The 16,586-nt window shown below is 40.7% G+C and overlaps 4 protein-coding genes across 6 annotated transcripts; 2 read left to right on the forward strand and 2 right to left on the reverse strand.

The window, feature by feature from the left end:
• Positions 1 to 2,644, reverse strand: LOC662242 (uncharacterized protein). 2 transcript variants are annotated; one of them, XM_008200300.2, is made up of 6 exons: positions 2,306 to 2,644; positions 1,971 to 2,247; positions 1,661 to 1,796; positions 417 to 1,614; positions 240 to 367; positions 1 to 194 (listed from the first exon to the last, which is right to left on the reverse strand). In XM_008200300.2, the coding sequence occupies exons 2-6, from the start codon at positions 2,233 to 2,235 to the stop codon at positions 107 to 109; spliced, it is 1,815 nt and encodes a 604-aa protein (XP_008198522.1). In that variant the 5' UTR covers positions 2,236 to 2,247; positions 2,306 to 2,644; the 3' UTR covers positions 1 to 106. The 2 variants fall into 2 exon arrangements, with proteins under 2 accessions (XP_008198522.1, XP_973447.1); XM_968354.4 differs by having other exon boundaries at positions 2,294 to 2,641.
• A 471-nt stretch (positions 2,645 to 3,115) lies between these two features.
• Khc (Kinesin heavy chain) lies at positions 3,116 to 11,813 on the forward strand. Its single transcript, XM_008200299.3, has 8 exons — positions 3,116 to 3,426; positions 6,534 to 8,468; positions 8,567 to 8,724; positions 8,775 to 8,876; positions 10,267 to 10,384; positions 10,433 to 10,692; positions 10,758 to 10,975; positions 11,027 to 11,813. Coding segments are annotated over exons 1-8 (2,940 nt in total). The 5' UTR covers positions 3,116 to 3,279; the 3' UTR covers positions 11,029 to 11,813.
• A 134-nt stretch (positions 11,814 to 11,947) lies between these two features.
• Positions 11,948 to 13,932, reverse strand: Bap60 (Brahma associated protein 60kD). 2 transcript variants are annotated; one of them, XM_968289.5, is made up of 4 exons: positions 13,602 to 13,932; positions 13,388 to 13,554; positions 12,243 to 13,299; positions 11,948 to 12,184 (listed from the first exon to the last, which is right to left on the reverse strand). In XM_968289.5, the coding sequence occupies exons 1-4, from the start codon at positions 13,713 to 13,715 to the stop codon at positions 12,029 to 12,031; spliced, it is 1,494 nt and encodes a 497-aa protein (XP_973382.2). In that variant the 5' UTR covers positions 13,716 to 13,932; the 3' UTR covers positions 11,948 to 12,028. The 2 variants fall into 2 exon arrangements, with proteins under 2 accessions (XP_973382.2, XP_008198520.1); XM_008200298.3 differs by having other exon boundaries at positions 12,234 to 13,299.
• Positions 13,933 to 14,123: 191 nt separating this feature from the next.
• On the forward strand, positions 14,124 to 16,066 carry LOC662137 (uncharacterized protein). The gene is made up of 3 exons (XM_968254.5): positions 14,124 to 14,319; positions 14,372 to 15,004; positions 15,253 to 16,066. Exons 2-3 carry the CDS (start codon positions 14,379 to 14,381, stop codon positions 15,710 to 15,712), a joined length of 1,086 nt encoding a protein of 361 aa, XP_973347.1. The 5' UTR covers positions 14,124 to 14,319; positions 14,372 to 14,378; the 3' UTR covers positions 15,713 to 16,066.
• The last annotated feature ends 520 nt before the right edge of the window (positions 16,067 to 16,586 follow it).

The following is a 16,586-nucleotide window of genomic DNA, read 5'->3' on the forward strand; positions in this document are numbered from 1 at the left end:
TTATTCAAATTATTTTATTTATCTTTACTGCTCATCATAAAATATAAAACGTATTATTCGTAACAAATAACCCTAATTTATTACTGGAAACCTCCACAGATCTAGTTTAAAGCCCTGCATAGTGATTATCATTAGTATTTCGGCTTCTTCGAGGCGAGAAAATCCCTTTATTCGGCTCACCGTCCTTCTGGTCCCTAACAAAATCCTCAATAAATTGTTAAAATTTCCTCAAAACTCACTTGAAAAAAGCCAAATGTTGCTCTAGTAAAAACCGGCTATTGCAATGCGATAGTTCGGGCCAATGCGCTAAAACGCGCCTCAGATAGACTTGCAGTCGCTTTCGGCGCTCTTCAACTAACGCTGAATCCTGAAAAATGCGTATTTTGCATTTTTTTAATAAAAATTTCCCAACTCACCTTTTTCCCTATACTTTTTTTCGGCGGAAAATCAAACGACGTGACCGCCGGATCCAACTTTTTCAAATCAGAGTGCAATGCATAAAACTGCGCATATCGCCTATAAATATTCCACTCGTCATTCCCGGCCCTTAGAAAAATTTGATAAACATGATGTGCACTTGACCCAGTCCCGGTCAAAAACGCCGAAGGAATCCAGACATTAACATTCCCCGAGACTTCGCCCTCCGTGTCATCATCATGACACGGCCCCCGGAGTTGCTCCAGCTCGGCCTTGAGCCGCTCAACCAGCTGGTCCTTCTGACAGAGCGATTGCTGCAAAGCCACGTTAAAGTCCATCAATTCGGCGTGCATTTCGGCAACTTGGACTAATTTTTTTTCGAAAAGTTTCGCCTCGCCTTGATAATCCGGTTGCTGGTTGATGTCCAAATCTTCAAGTGTCACGTTTTCGTTGTTTTTCAACATTTGAATCGCACTGACGTACTTCTTAACCTGCTCTTTGAGAATCTCGTTCTCTTTGGACAACTGATCGATGCGTTCTTGTTTCTTGTTCAGTTCTTCGGTATTGCGGGCTTCGACTGCCGTTAGGACTTCGCTAATGTCAGTCGGGACTTCCACAACCGCGTCCGATTCGAAATTTTTATTGATTTCGACCGAAACTGGGGTAAGTTCGCCGATTTCGGCGTGCGAGACTGGAGTAAGTGTTTCGGGGATTTCCCGGAACTTTTCGCGGGAACCACTCGTTTCGATCGATAATTTCCGACGCGGTTTCGCGTTTTCGGCCATTCTGTTTTCTTCGAGAATTTTTTTCAACTTAGTGGAAGACTGTTGCTGTTCATTCGAGGTACTTGTATCAGAGGAAATACTGCTAGAGGTTGATGGGACGCTAGTTGACAAAACACTATCGTCCTCATCAAATGAGATAAATTGTCGCGCCACCTTTTTCTTTTTCCGGGTTTTGGGGCGCTCGCTCAAGGGGGCCTCAATGATGGGCTCCGCCTTCGATTTGATACTGTCGATGCGGGGGGGAATCCCCGAGTTTAGTTCAGGTTTATCTATACTAATGGCGAAGAGGATCGAGCCTACGCCCCCCGCCATGTTGGGCAACATGGAACTCTTCTCCAAATCGCGTAAAATTGCACAGCCTTCATAGTAAATCTCTAATATCGATTGATTGCTCAATAAAATATGAAAATATCTGAATGGGGACAAAGTTAGTAAAAATCGGGGAAACCCCAACTGACCTTTCCAGAGAACGCTCGTTCAGCGCCGCCCTGATCCACGCACGCCCGCGGCCCGTGTCAGTCCAGATATGTTTCAAAACGGCGTATCTCTCCTGCTCATGCTTCGTTAAATGCGTCCTAACAAACGGCCAAAACGCTTCAAAAAAAAAAAATCAGTTGGCAACACGTACTAACATACGGAGAGCTTAAGAGACGAAACGAGATACAAAAAAACAGTACGGCAGAGTAAAAATAAATTTTTGGACATTTTCGACCAAATTTTGTGATTTTTTCACTTGTATGTCGTTTCACATCCTAGCCAGTCACTTACAAGGGTTCTCGCCCCCTAGATGCAGACTGCTCGCCACTTGCTTCAAAGCGGAGCCTTGGGGGTTTACCCGGATTCCGTGCAGCAAAACGGCCTCGAGCGTCAAGCACAGGGCCACAACACAGCTATCAAACTCAGTCGCTAGTTCGGTTTTTCCCCCATATCGTTTTTGGCACTCTTGCACGCACTCGAGTAACTGTCGTAGGAGTTTATCAGCGGTTTCGGATTTCGGTTGATTTGCGATATTTGGCGAAATTACAGCCGACATGAGCTTCAGGGACTGAAATTTCAAGGTTTTAGGGCAATTTCAAGCAACAAAAACTCACCATAATTATAACCTTGGCCGGTCATGGCATGGGTGAATCTGACTCGAGGTGGCATAACATTGCGATAAGATGGGTTGCAGTGGGGCCCTTATCGCCAGAAACGTGATATCACAGGATTTTCGATTAAAAACACAAAACAGACACTACTGGTACAATCAGCTGATTGGGAAGTGTCAAACTGGGCTAATGTCAGCGAGTTAATTTGGCCAAAATTGGGCTGTTTTGGCTGGAAACGACTGATTTGGGGCGATTTTAGCCGAATTTTGGTTGTTTTAGACGAATTTAAGCAAAATTATGATTCTGGTTATGGGTGACATCATTCGGTCGGGTGCGGTTTCGGTAATCACTCTTGCTAATAATTATTGTCATTTTTATTATATTCACTATTTTAAATTAAACAAGAGGACGAGAAGTTGGTACAAAAAGTTCCACGGGTGTGTTGCGATATAACACTGCCAGGGTAGATTAATAAAAAATTTTGATTTAGGGGTGTTCGAATGGTCCGAAAGTGCTTCGTTCCGAATCATAGGCTGATCTATGAATTTCCGAAATTTGATAATTCACTTAATTGTTACATTGCAGTTGATTGCTATTTGTGATTATGATTAGATTTAATTGTTTATGTTTTTATGCGCCTGTTCTTATTATTTTTTCCTCAGACGTTTTGTCGAAAGTCTTTTAAATAGAAGTGTTAACAATTTTTAATAAAGCAGTTTTTCCCTAACTTTAATAAACGACTATTACTTAACGAGTGGTTAGAAAAGGGGTTTTACAAAAAATTTAAACCACTGTGTGGGGATTGGGGAAGTTCATTTCCTACGGATTGCTTGGCACCACTGCGCTAAGATGGCCGACAGTTCGATGTAGGAGGAGTTGTCATTGTTGCAAAGAACCCGCAATTTTTTATACAAATGTATCATTTATAGTTTTACTTAGTTTGTAATTAATTTATTAATTTGTGCTGTGAGTGATTAAAGTGCTTTACGATGTCGGGCGATCGGGAAATTCCAGCTGAAGACAGTATTAAAGTCGTGTGTAGGTTTCGACCCCTCAATGATTCAGAGGAGAAGGCTGGGTCGAAATTCATCGTGAAATTCCCTTCAGGAGGCGAAGATAATTGTATTTCGATAGCGGTGAGTGGAAAAACGGCCAAAACTCGCATTTTTTATCAGTGGCTTACGTCATTTCGGTTGCGCTCCACCGAGTCCACGCTAATTAGACCCCGTTTCCACCAAAAAAATCATCCCTGAGACATGAAAATCGATTCTTTGCACCGGCCATTGTCTCGAAAAATCGATTTCCGATCGACTCACCCATGCTCTCATTTTACTTTACAACAGTTGGAGAAATTAATTGGTACGGATCGCTACCATGGACCATTAAGACGTAAATTTTAACGATGGTCACAATGGGTGAACATGGTACGGGTCAGCGCATTTATTATTCTTCAAAAAAAAAAGAAAAAAAAACAATTGAAATCTGTCAATTAGAATGTCAAATGTCAAGTTTCCGCAGGAAAAATTGGACTATTGATTTTTATCACTTTATCTCTGCCGGAACGTTTAGCTAATGGAATATTTTATTGTTTAAGTGCTTCATAAAATAATAAAAATCTCGTTTTTTTGTTTAATTAAATCGCCCCCCCCCCTTTATTTGTTGTTTGTTTTGTCTGATAACTAGTTGTCAAATGAATTAAAAAGGCAAATTTTTGGTTTATTTGCTCTATAAATGCGGTTCTCGTGCATTATCCCACTTTTTACGATAACAAAGTTTAATCGGCCAATATTTGTTTTTAGTCACTGTTTTGTCTCAACAATTTTGAAACTAAAAACTAATTTACCAAGTTTGTGAACCTGCATGTCAACGTGACATTTGTCAAAATTTGATTTACTTTATTCATGACATAACTTCATCGATGATCATTTTTATCGTCAACACTCTGTATAGCAAAATTATCTAAATACAACATCAAACAATCAAGTGGTTCTTCTTTTTTTGACGTGAAAAAATTCACGTTTTTAATACTGATTATTATACGTTTTTTATTTCTTGTTGCTTTTGTAGGCTTAATAATAAATTGGTTTTAATTTTTTTATCTCGTTTTTTCTGAAATAAGTTAATAAAAAACTGCAAAAAATAAATGAATGCAACACGGAAATAATAGTATTTTTTTATTCGCGTGTACGTGACAGTTTTGCTGTCAGAATAGAATTGACAGTAATTTGATAAAAGAATCAAATAAGTTCTCTATTTCTTTGTTGCATTATCGTAATTTGTTTTTATTACAATAATCAACGCCTAATTGCCCTATAATCAGGCGAGATTAACACGGAAGCAGAGCAAAAACTGCGAATTCTAGAACACTCTCAGACAACAAAGTCGTCATTTTTGCGTATGTTTTGGCTGAGATTATCTCAGATTGTGTGTTTGTTGGGTAAAGGTTAATTAATTTCGTTAAAAAACATCGGATCGATCAAGGATAAGTCGAGAGAAGGAAATAATCCATGAGGGTGCACACGTTCACACTTTTGTTTCTGCTTGGTTTATTATTCGGATGTGCAAGAAAGCTAGAAATGCGTTCGTTCTGTGGGCGAAGAAAGCGCTAATTCGTTCGGGTGATTAATTTTGCATTGTGTTCGACTTTCCATCGTTTTAAGATTAAAAAAATTAGAGGCGTATTGCTGTAGGATTCGGTCGCGTGTTTGGTGGAAGTAGGTAGTGTTATTTTCACTATTCTATTCACAACCTACGACCAAAAGTAACCAATCGATAGTTCTTACAGAGCGTTGAACCTTTTTCTGTGATGTAATTATCTTCAAAGGGGAGGGGAAATTATTATTTCAATATTTAATAAGATAATGAGAACGTATTTTTGTCAAGCTTTTTACCTAAAGTGATCGATTAATTGTTTTGCCGTTGCTTTCGATTAACGCTGGATTGATTGCTTCGTTTTCGCGTTGTTTTTTTTTAATTTTTCAGACTTTGTTTACATTCTCTCTTTTGCGGAGTGTTCCGTTTTCTTCACAATCAATAATCAGGCTCTGCCCTTGACCGAGCGTTCGTTCTATTTAGGTCCTCTCTTCTGTTTTGCAACATTGTACACAAATCCAGGACGCGTTTTATGAATTATTTAAAAGAAATCAAATTTCAAGCTCTGATAAAAGCAATTACACCGTTGTTTTATAAATAGATGTACGGAACGATCGTATCAAAAAATCAATGTGTTGTAACTTTAAAAAATTATTTAATCTCGTTTTGCAAAGTCACGATTCTGATATTTAAGTTACAATTGCTACTGTCTGTTTTTAATCTTGCATATCTCGAAGTCTCGCCTGGTTAAGTTAATTATAAATGAGATGAATCAGGAAATAACTGTCGGTTTTATTTGTTTATTTTCGTAGAAAATTGGTCGTGACGCGTTAGAAAGTGATGTCAGGTATTAAAATAGTTTGCGATGATTTTCTGATAATAGTTTTTATGTCAATTGATAAAAACCAAGATATTTTACGATTTTTTTGCAGTTCTGGACAAATTTTGAATTTTTTCGAAAAAAAAATTTAACTTTTTAGTTTATGATCATAAGTAAAACACACTAAATGGAAAGTATAAGGTGAGTCACTGTTTTCTCTTATTAAATTTTCTAGATTTTTAGTACCTGTCACATTTATTTATAATTTAATATTCAATGCTAATAAAAAATATCCCTGTATTAAATTAAATATCGGTCAAAAGAAAAAATGCTGTGTTTTTTATTTTTAATTTTTTTAACTACTATTTAACTGAAATACAACGAAAAAAAACAGTGAAACCCGGTATTAAACCTCAATTTTTTTATAGCGACTTTCAGGAAGTCCATTTTTTACACGTTTTGTTACACTTCTTGTAAAATTATTTGAATTATTGTTGTATTGTATTTGCCTTTAATATGAAACCTAAATAAAAACTTGGTATTTTTATTTAGTTTTATTTAATTTTTAAACATAGGAAAAGGCACAGCTGCAAAAATTTTTTTGGTCGGGTGTCCGGTTTTTTACTTTCTTCATATTCTATGTGAGATAAAGCGCAGAAAACGAATGATAATTCGGTCAAAAACTGTTCCACATTTCGAACGTCGCTCCGCATAATTGGCTATTACGTAAAACCTTAATTATTGATCCGAGTGTTGTAAACAAACCGGGTCAATTTTTTCCCGATTATGACTCACACTTTGAGGAAGTGTTTCATGTAATTGTTCTTTCAGGGTAAAGTCTACTTATTCGACAAGGTATTCAAACCGAATGCAACTCAAGAAAAAGTGTACAATGAGGCGGCCAAGAGCATCGTGTCCGATGTTTTGGCCGGTTATAACGGCACAATCTTCGCCTATGGACAAACCTCGTCGGGTAAAACCCACACGATGGAAGGCGTAATAGGTGATCCACAAAAACAGGGTATAATACCCCGCATAGTCAACGATATCTTCAATCATATTTACGCAATGGAAGAGAATCTTGAGTTTCACATCAAGGTTTCGTATTTTGAAATCTACATGGACAAAATTAGGGATTTATTGGACGTTTCCAAAGTGAATTTATCGGTCCACGAGGACAAAAACCGAGTTCCTTACGTGAAAGGTGCCACCGAACGGTTCGTCTCAAGTCCTGAGGAGGTTTTCGAATCGATTGAAGAAGGCAAATCCAACCGACACATCGCTGTGACAAACATGAACGAGCACTCGTCTCGATCACACTCAGTATTTTTGATAAACGTCAAGCAAGAGAATCTAGAAAATCAGAAAAAACTTTCGGGGAAATTGTATTTGGTCGATTTGGCTGGTTCGGAAAAAGTCTCCAAAACCGGGGCTGAAGGAACAGTGCTAGACGAAGCCAAAAACATTAACAAGTCACTTTCGGCCCTTGGTAACGTGATCAGTGCTTTAGCCGACGGAAACAAAACACACATACCTTACCGTGACTCTAAACTAACAAGAATCCTGCAAGAATCCTTGGGCGGAAACGCCCGAACAACAATTGTGATTTGTTGTTCTCCAGCGAGTTTCAACGAATCCGAGACGAAATCGACGCTCGATTTCGGCAAACGAGCCAAAACTGTTAAAAACGTCGTCTGTGTCAATGAGGAACTCACGGCCGAAGAATGGAAACGTCGCTACGAAAAAGAAAAGGAAAAAGTGGCGCGTCTTAAAGGCAAAGTTGAGAAACTTGAGAGCGAGTTGCAACGTTGGAGGGCTGGAGAAACGGTCAAAGCCGAGGAACAAGTCAACTTGAACGAACTAACCGAAGCTGTGACTCCTGTCTCTGGAATGGAGGAAAGCACAGTGGAGAAACAGGGACCTGTCCCGGCAACCCCAGCCCTCATGATCGGCTCAACCCTCGATGTGGAAGAACGCAGGAAACTGGAGCTGGAACGCGAGCGACTCTACCAACAACTGGACGAAAAAGACGAAGAGATCAACGAGCAAAGCCAATACGTTGAGAAACTCAAGGAGCAGATGTTGGAACAGGACGAGTTGATTGCAAGCACGCGACGCGACTACGAAGCGCTCCAAGCGGAAATGAACCGAATCCAGCAGGAGAATGAGAGTGCCAAGGAGGAGGTCAAGGAAGTCCTGCAAGCGCTTGAAGAACTGGCCGTTAACTACGACCAAAAGTCGCAAGAAGTGGACGCCAAGAACAAGGAGATGGAAACCCTGTCCGAGGAGCTGATGCAGAAGCAAGCCAGCTTGAATACCACGACCACCGAATTGCAGCAATTGCGGGACATGTCGAGTCATCAAAAGAAGCGAATCGCCGAGATGTTGAGCAATTTGCTGAAGGAGTTGGGCGAGATTGGGTCGACTTTGGGGAGTGACGGGTCCGAGATTAAGATCTCCAATGATGCGGCTAAGCTGGAGGAGGAGTTTACGGTTGCACGTTTGTATATTTCGCGGATGAAGAGTGAAGTTACGAATTTGACGCAGCGATTGCACGAAATTGAAAACAAGGAACAGGATAGTAACAAGAAGGTCACGGAGTATGAGAAGGAGTTGGGGGAGTGTAGGTTGTTGATTTCGCAACACGAGGCCAGGATGAAGAGTCTACAAGAGTCGATGCGCGAAGCTGAGAACAAGAAGCGGATGCTGGAGGAGAGTGTTGATGCCTTGAGGGAGGAGTGTGCGAAGTTGAAGGCCGCTGAACAAGTAAGTTTTTTAATTCGAGAGAGAAATACAATTCAAAACATCTCGAAATTAAAAGAAAAAAAGAGTGTTTACAGGTTGCTAGATTAACGTTTTTGCAGGTTTCGAGCGCCAGCGAGAGCGAGAAGAAGGAAGCGAACGAGCTGCGATTGGCTCTCGAGCAGCAAATGGACCAATTACGTGTCGCTCATCAGAAGCAAGTGGCGGCGTTACGCGACGAAATCGCCGAAAAGCAGCAATTGATCAACGATATCAAAGAGTGTGTTACGTCATGTGTTTTTTGTTTTGTTTTGATTTGTTTTTTCACAGTTCGAACCAGAAGTTGTCGCTCGCCCAGCAACAGTTGCAGTCTGAATACGAGAAAGTCAAGTCGGAAGAAGCCGAAAAGTCGCAGAAATTGCAGGAGCTCATGTCAGTAAAGTGTAAACGCTCATTCCCGTGTTCCCCCAAATCCGCCACAAAACTCTTACCTCATCCTTCAAGTCCCGATTGGGAGAAATTTTTGCCTTATGTCGATCCAGTGCCTAAACATGCAAAAGACGCGTTGAATAGTTTCACAAAATTGGCGAAAAATCAATGCTCGATGTCGATTTTTCACATACATACGTTCCATTTGCATTTGTTTATTTCCCTAACTTTGTTATTGGTCACACATAGGTGTCCACAATATCTAGTCGTTGTCTAAATCTAGTCGCGGGCGATTTTATTATATTGTGATAATTTGGTGCATTTCGATTTGAAACTAATCCATTCCTTTGAAAAGTGATTTTTCCTGTGATTTATTTTGAAAAATATTGCGTAGTATTATTTTTTATTTTTTTAAACATTTTTTGGCATAGTCACATCACGCCACTGTTTGGTTTTGAGTTTTATTTTATAGTTGATACACGTGTGACTAACTAGTCAGTGGTTACGAAACAAAACAGCACAGTATTTTGTATTTTTGCTTTGTGATGAGGCCATTTAACTAAAAGGAGCCGCGGAAAGCCCGATTTAATAAAAACAAAAATGCTGATACAGCCAGTGACTACGTATATCTTGCTATTGCCAAGTTATACTGTCGCAAAATGGCAAATTTTTAATTATTACTTATTTTTCTTTTGTTGAATTTATCTAAAGTCTATAGAAGGTGGATCAAGGTGAGTCTGTTCAAAAACAAATAAAAAAAATATATTTCATATCAAAAACTGATTAGTTTTTGAAATATAGCAAACGATGAAGAAATGTTTTAAATTTAAACTTAAACTGAGAAAAACCACAAAAAAATTCTGGAAACTTGATTGAATATAAAAATAAAATCAAAATTTGGAACATTAGATAAAACAAAATCAGGGCATTATTTAGTGCAAGATTTTATTCAAGTTTTTCGAGTTTTGTAACATTTTTTTTATTATTAAATCGCGGCTTGTTACCGGTTTTGCATATCACTGTATAAAAACGAATCAAAAATTAAAAAAAACGACAATAGCGAGCTCAAACTTTGGATCTAAGTGGTCTTGTAGTATTGTTGTATGATAATAATAATGTAAATAAGAGAGTGTTAGCAATAGTGTATAAAAAATCGTTGCATATTTTAAAGGCAATTATTTTTGAATTTCTCGTAGTTGAAATTGTTGACTATTTCTAAACCTAGACGACCTGTCTGTGTTATGTGTTTGTATTGTTTTCGTTTTGGTTTTTGTCGAGTAGTAAGCGTAATATTTTTGGTTGTCGTGTGACGACACAAATAAAACCTGACCAAACAAATCCGTGAGCGTGGTGTGGCTTGAATGCTGAAACGCTGATGGATAATATTCTGCAGTACCACGAACGAACGACGCGAACAAGCACGGAAAGACCTCCGAGGATTGGAAGACACCGTCGCCAAGGAGTTGCAAACCCTTCACAATCTCCGAAAATTATTCGTCCAGGACTTACAGGTGGGTACGAGCGACGTAGCGACGAGTGGTGAAACAATGCTGTTGTAGGCACGGATGAAGAAAAATCTCTCGGCTGAAGATAACGAAGAAGACGGCGGTTCGTTGGCCCAGAAACAGAAAATCTCGTTTTTGGAGAATAATTTGGACCAGTTGACCAAAGTGCATAAGCAACTTGTGAGAGATAATGCCGATTTGAGGTGCGAGTTGCCCAAGCTGGAGAAGAGGCTAAGGGCGACCATGGAGAGGGTGAAGGCGCTGGAGACGGCGCTCAAGGAGGCCAAGGAGGGCGCCATGAGGGATCGCAAAAGGTTGGCGCTCACATTTTTCTCAATTACGGCAAAATCGCCAATAAATGTTTTGTTTTTTTTTTCAGATATCAATACGAGGTGGACCGGATCAAGGAAGCCGTCCGCCAAAAGAACCTCGCTCGTCGCGGCCCTGCTGCAACAATTGCCAAGCCTATCAGGTCTGGCCAACATCATGTTGTTGTTGGTGGCGGCGCTGCGATCCGTACTGGGTCTAACATGGGCCAGAAAAACATGGAAATTGCGCGAAAACGCGAATCACTTATCATAAACGAGAAAGACGCATGTGAGTCTTGATTTAATTTTTTTCTCTAATTTCCTGAATTTTTCCTTCCAGAAACGGTGCTCTGATCACTGGGATACCAAAAATATTGCTGACTACTCGTACTACGTAAGCCGTGGAACAACACACGACTTACATTTTTGTGCTTACTTGCTTAGTTATCCTAGAATTAAGGTGCACTTATTGAGACGACAAATTGTTTCTTAGGTCGGTTTTTAGTGCAATTGCTAAGAAATAATTTGTGGGTTTTCCTGTCGCATGTCGCGCGCTATTATAATCATGGTGGTGTAATAACGATTCAAATTTTCCAGGCTTAAATCGTGTTTTGTAATATAAAAGTGGCATTATTTTAGGATTTTAGTTGTCTCTCCTCTTGATCAAATGGTCTAACTAGCACGTTTAGGTAATTAAGTAGCACATTTTACACAACTGGATTATTTGTATAGCCTGATTGATGTATTTTGTATAAATTTGTTTACGATTGATTGATTGCTTGTAGTGGTCTAAGTATATATTTTTTTAAAACGATTTTATTTTGTTGTTTTTCTCAATGGTGCAGGTCGGACGGTTGGCTTGACGGGCGCAAGTGCTAATCGCTCCGATGCAATCTAATTTCATTGTGATAAGTAGCAAAGTTTTGTTCTTCCGTCAAAGACCCGATTGGTGCACAATTGCATTTCTAATTTATTTGTTTTTGTTGACTGTAGATAATTGTTTAGTAACAGTCTTTGGTACAGCTGTCGTAGTTGTGTAACGAAACTGATAGTGGATGCTTGAGTCAATAATGCAATTTATTTATTTAAATGATGGAAATTATATTCTAATAAACTAATACAAATTTCCTGTTTGTTTCCCTCATTGTTGCCGAAAATTTTTCACCCTTATAGGAAAAAAATCACTGAATTTTTGAGGAAAAATTCTCCAGCCTTAGTGAGTTTGTTTTTGGTTATTTGGAGACATTTTAAGGAAAGTGACTTGAGTTAAAAATGCAGTTTATTTATTAAATGCTGGAAATTATATTCAAATAAACTAATACATATCTCGTGCTGGTTTCGCTCAATTGTTGCGAATGCCGAGTGCTTGCTCCAGTTCGGCCCTTTTTTGCTGCACCTTGGTGTAGAAATAGCGACACACGGCTTCTTGCGCCCACGGTTGGTAGAAAAAGTCGGACCTCCGCTCCTCTTCAGGATTGCCCACCACATCGGTCATACACTAGAACAAACGTGCGGAAAATGCCACTTTTCCACCCTAATACACTCACTTTCCATACCTTCAAATCCCTGGTTTGTGACACGATCCACTTGTAAATAAACTGTTGCGGATCTTTGGCAAAACTCAAGAAAAACTCACGATTTGTTTTCAATTGATTAATCGTATCGACAGTTTCGTGAATTTTCGCATCCAAACCTTGGATCTCCTGCTGACTAGCTGTGCTCAACAGGAAATTATTCATCTGAGTTTTGAGCGTATCGTCCACCTCCACGTCAATATCGTAGCAGGCGGTTTGCTTGCTTTCGGCCCCGCCCTCCACCGAGATCACGTGATTGATGACGATAGGGTCCGGTGGGTGGAGCAACGGGTTTAAACGTTGGGGGATTTCCGCAAATTTCATCCGAGGACACCCGAAGATCTGCTCGAGATATTTATCACACACGATGTATTCGCGTTCGTGGGCGTCTTGCAATCGGTGCGTTTTTATATACTGCCATAGGGCGGAGATGATAACGGGGCGTGTCTGCGTGTGCACGCCCAATAAACGGGCCAATCGCGGGTCGAGTTTGAATTGTAGCGGTTGGTAGTCGAGTAACAAAAGAATAGTGCACCGCACATTCTTATCCCCAGGTCTCTTGACCTGGAAACCGTCTGTTTCTTGAGTTGTTAAGGTACGGTGCCATTCCACCAAGTGGTTATCAGGACCGTACAACTCCTTATCGAGCTCAATCACCAACGATTTGAAAAATGACGAAAATTTGCGTTTGACTTTATTGGGGTCACTTTTCGAGTCGTCTAAAAGGCGGCCCTCGACTCGCAACTCCCAAGAGGCCACGGAGCCCTCTTGTCCAGGGCCGTCTGGGCCCTCGGCGCACGCCTCTTTGGCTGGATAAAACGTGTTAGAGATGAAAATCCTCAATTTGCGTTTTTGTTTCATTGGACGTTTTAACGCCTCTTGAATATCCAACCGTTTTCTCATTATGGTCGAGTCTAATTTACGCTCAAACGCGAGTAAATCCATGTAGGCCTGGCTTTCGGGCACCAAATCTCTGACTTTTTGGGGCAAAATCTTGTCGGAAAGCTTCTTCTTTTTCTTGGTTCCATGTGGGTAATCACTGCCAACAGCGTAAACGATTTTTTCGAACAAATACAAATATTTGAAATAAATAAAAATAACAATTCTGTATACTCCCAATTGCTTACCTCTTTTGCTGCATGACGGCCCTGTTGTCCGGGGGCCGTTTAACGCCCGGCTGGGGCGGCATGGGCCCCCCTCGCATGGGCGAATAGGGGGCTTGAGGGGGCCGCGGCATCATAGCGCCCGGCTGGGCCCCCATGTTCGGGGGCGGGGTGTTGTACCCTGTCCGTTGCTATAGTGCGAATTAGAAATAATTGGGTGGAAAATGGGGAAACTCACCGGAAAATTCTGGGCTGGGTACTGGCGCATTCCCGGATTTTGGGGCGGGTAACGCTGGGGTGGGGGCCCCCCGGGACCTTGGGGCGGCACGGGGCCCGCGAAACGCTGGGCCATGGCCTTTTATCACTTCTTAAGCACAAAAAACACACAGATGCGTCCCCAGTTGCCCAGTTTCGGTCTTGTGTGTTTGGTGGGTTTGGTGACGAAGGTGTGCGTGGACGAAATTGTTAATTTGATAAGGAATTATCAATAGTAAATGTGTGATTAAGAACGGTTTTGCGACCTTTGGGTTTATTGAATCAAAGTTTGGGAAAAAAATACGAAAAAGGTGTGAATTCACTATTAGGTTTTGTGAACATTGTGAGATTGTGACCAGTTGAGCTACTAGTAGGGGTACCAACACCGTTGTTTTTCCGTATTTTGTTTAAAAATTTTCAGAAAGGTTGTTGGGTTGTTTACGCGTGTTGTTGTGGGTGTTTTGGGGCCCGTGGGGTTGTTGCCGGTGGTCAAATGAATTTATTTTCGCATTTTTTGTGTTTGGTTGCCGGCCTGGTGACAGAAGAACCATGATGGCGTCGCTGTTTATTATGTGAGAACTTCACATAAAAATTGGTTAAAAAACCCCGAAAAACTCACAACAAAATGTAAAAACAGTAATTTTTGGTCAGAATGCCTGAAAAGCCACGTGTCCATGCAATCAAGCTTTGAGCCAAACCTAGTAAGTGCCCCCAACCAAATAACCTTGATGTTTATTTACCCCTTACTCCTAGGTAGAAAATGGGTTGTGTTAGCAGCAAGCCCGACATAAACGATCAACACCCGAACATTTTCGACGTATCCAACGTCAACGACCAAGGCGACTTGGTGAGCCCCGGCAAGCTCGAAGTCCGGGAAACTGAACTAGTCCTACACCAAAGAGGCAAAAACCCCACAGTGTGGCCCCTCAGGTCGCTGCGCAAGTACGGCTTCGACTCGGAAATTTTCAGTTTCGAGTGCGGTCGCAGGTGCCCCACTGGCCAAGGCATTTATGCGTTTAGGTGCCGCAAGGCTGAGCAACTTTTCAATATCGTCCAACATCACATTGTACGTAATTCCGACGAGAACCCCCTTATTAACGCCATTTCGGACTTTCCGGCCGTTTCCACGGGGCCCCCTGTGCAGCGACGCGCCCCGTCCCAGCCCGAGGGCTATCTCAATCCGGTGGGGGCCCCCAGGCCGAGTCTGAGCCGCCCTGGGTCCATCACCAGCAACGGCCCGGTGAGCCCCACGACGGCCGAGTCGACGCACGAACACAATAATAATAAGAGGGGCAGTTTGGGGGACCACCAGTACACCAATTCCAGTGTTATTACTGAGTTGGAGGCTCCCAATTATGCCAACTTAGGCGCCGCAGCCCCCGAGGGGTAAGTTGCTAAAGTCCCAGATTTATTTCATTTAGGGCGCTTTTACCGATTTTTTTTACACATTTTTGTCAGTTAGATTGAAATTTTGCTAAATAAACAGCTTTGCCAACTGTGCCACTTTTATATTTTTTTTCTTCGGTGAATAATTTATAATTTTCTGCCTTTAAATAATAATAAGTTGGTGATAAATTAAAAATTTTAATTTGGCAGTTTTGATTTAAATAAAAATAAAGTCACTGGGTATTTAGATGTGGGGAGGAGCTGCGCCCCCTTGTGGAGAGTCCGTGCCACCTGTACATGAATGTGGACACCGTTGGAACCAAAGACTCGGATCCTTCCGAGGACAACGCAAGACATTGCTACGCCAATATAGACACCAAAGATTTAGAACATTTAAGGCCGCTTTTGTCGGGGGCGGAGGCGCCAAGTGTGCCCCAAACGCCCACCGCGCTCTATTTGACTGTCCACGAAGTGAATTACGCTGAGCTGGACTTGGATCCGGTGAAAAGCGACGTTTCTACCTCTCAAGTGACGCCAGAAAGCCCCCACAAAGCGAAAAGTTACGCTACGATTGATTTTCAAAAAACTAACGCTCTCTCGCAATCGATAAATCCGCCAATGGAGGTCGAAGAAGGCAGCAGAAAGACTAGGCATAATTCTACAATTAGTGATGTTACGACTAGACATAGCAACTCGCTAAGTGACTAACACATCGAATTGTAAAATTTTGTGATTCTCATTGAGTTTTTTTTTGTTTGATGAGGTGACCAGTACGAAAATTTTGTTTTTTTAGTAGAGTAGTTGGAAAACATCGATTTTTTGGAATGGGTCATCTCGTTAAGTACTTGTGATTATCTACCAAAATGTTAAACTTGCCACCTTTTTTTTGTAAGGATACAAATTTACAAATGCCAAAGATATTTGATAGTTGTTAATGGTTTTAAGTAATGGAAATGAAAAATGACGTATTATTTTACTATATTATACATTGCGCAAAAAGTAATTAATTATAGAACAGTTGAATATATTATATTTAATTTTTAATAAACGATATTTTACAAATTACGAGTTTTATTCACCGCATTACTCATCTCGTTTAAGCCAATTGACCTTTGCTCTCACTTGGATTAATCTAATTTGGTCCAACTGACTGTCATAGAAATTTAGCGCCAAAAATATTACAGATTCCTGTAGTTTAGCAAAATTTTGGGATTAAAATCAACAAACTCAAGGTAAGTGAGTGTGTAATTGCGATTTCGCTTTAAAAACCTTCTTACCCGAATATCTGTAGCCCCAATTTCCGATAATTATTGGTAGAAAACTGGGGATTCCTAAATTCTAAAGTATGGGGTTGGCACTATTGTCAAATTTTACGTATTGGACGCTTCGTGTTCAATGACCGTGTAATCTTTATTTTTTTGCCGTTTTCTTTACAAAAATGAGTGTTTTCGTTGTTAATTTTCCAAAAACATTAACAATAATTGTGATTGAAAGTGACTGTAAGAACATTTCTCCTGGAACTACCCTGATCCCTGGAACTACCTTTTGGACGCTAAGGACTTCAGGTAGGACAAAAAATGGC

The sequence above is a fragment of the Tribolium castaneum genome, chromosome 2 (assembly GCF_031307605.1).
Source record: "Tribolium castaneum strain GA2 chromosome 2, icTriCast1.1, whole genome shotgun sequence".
NCBI lineage: Eukaryota > Metazoa > Arthropoda > Insecta > Coleoptera > Tenebrionidae > Tribolium > Tribolium castaneum.

Excerpts from the sequence above, each read along its gene's own strand:
- Khc (XM_008200299.3), top strand. The coding sequence starts at position 3,280 with ATGTCGGGCGATCGGGAAATTCCAGCTGAAGACAGTATTAAAGTCGTG. Across the intron at positions 8,469-8,566 it reads AGTTGAAGGCCGCTGAACAA|GTTTCGAGCGCCAGCGAGAG; the intron begins GTAAGTTTTTTA and ends ACGTTTTTGCAG. Across the intron at positions 10,385-10,432 it reads TATTCGTCCAGGACTTACAG|GCACGGATGAAGAAAAATCT; the intron begins GTGGGTACGAGC and ends ATGCTGTTGTAG.
- Bap60 (XM_008200298.3), bottom strand. The coding sequence starts at position 13,715 with ATGGCCCAGCGTTTCGCGGGCCCCGTGCCGCCCCAAGGTCCCGGGGGG. Across the intron at positions 13,555-13,601 it reads ACCCAGCCCAGAATTTTCCG|CAACGGACAGGGTACAACAC; the intron begins GTGAGTTTCCCC and ends TTCGCACTATAG. Across the intron at positions 12,185-12,233 it reads GGGATTTGAAGGTATGGAAA|TGTATGACCGATGTGGTGGG; the intron begins GTGAGTGTATTA and ends CGTTTGTTCTAG.
- LOC662242 (XM_968354.4), bottom strand. Across the intron at positions 1,797-1,970 it reads TCTAGGGGGCGAGAACCCTT|CGTTTTGGCCGTTTGTTAGG; the intron begins GTAAGTGACTGG and ends TTTTTTTTGAAG. Across the intron at positions 1,615-1,660 it reads AACGAGCGTTCTCTGGAAAG|ATATTTTCATATTTTATTGA; the intron begins GTCAGTTGGGGT and ends GTCCCCATTCAG.
- LOC662137 (XM_968254.5), top strand. The coding sequence starts at position 14,379 with ATGGGTTGTGTTAGCAGCAAGCCCGACATAAACGATCAACACCCGAAC. Across the intron at positions 15,005-15,252 it reads GGCGCCGCAGCCCCCGAGGG|ATGTGGGGAGGAGCTGCGCC; the intron begins GTAAGTTGCTAA and ends CTGGGTATTTAG.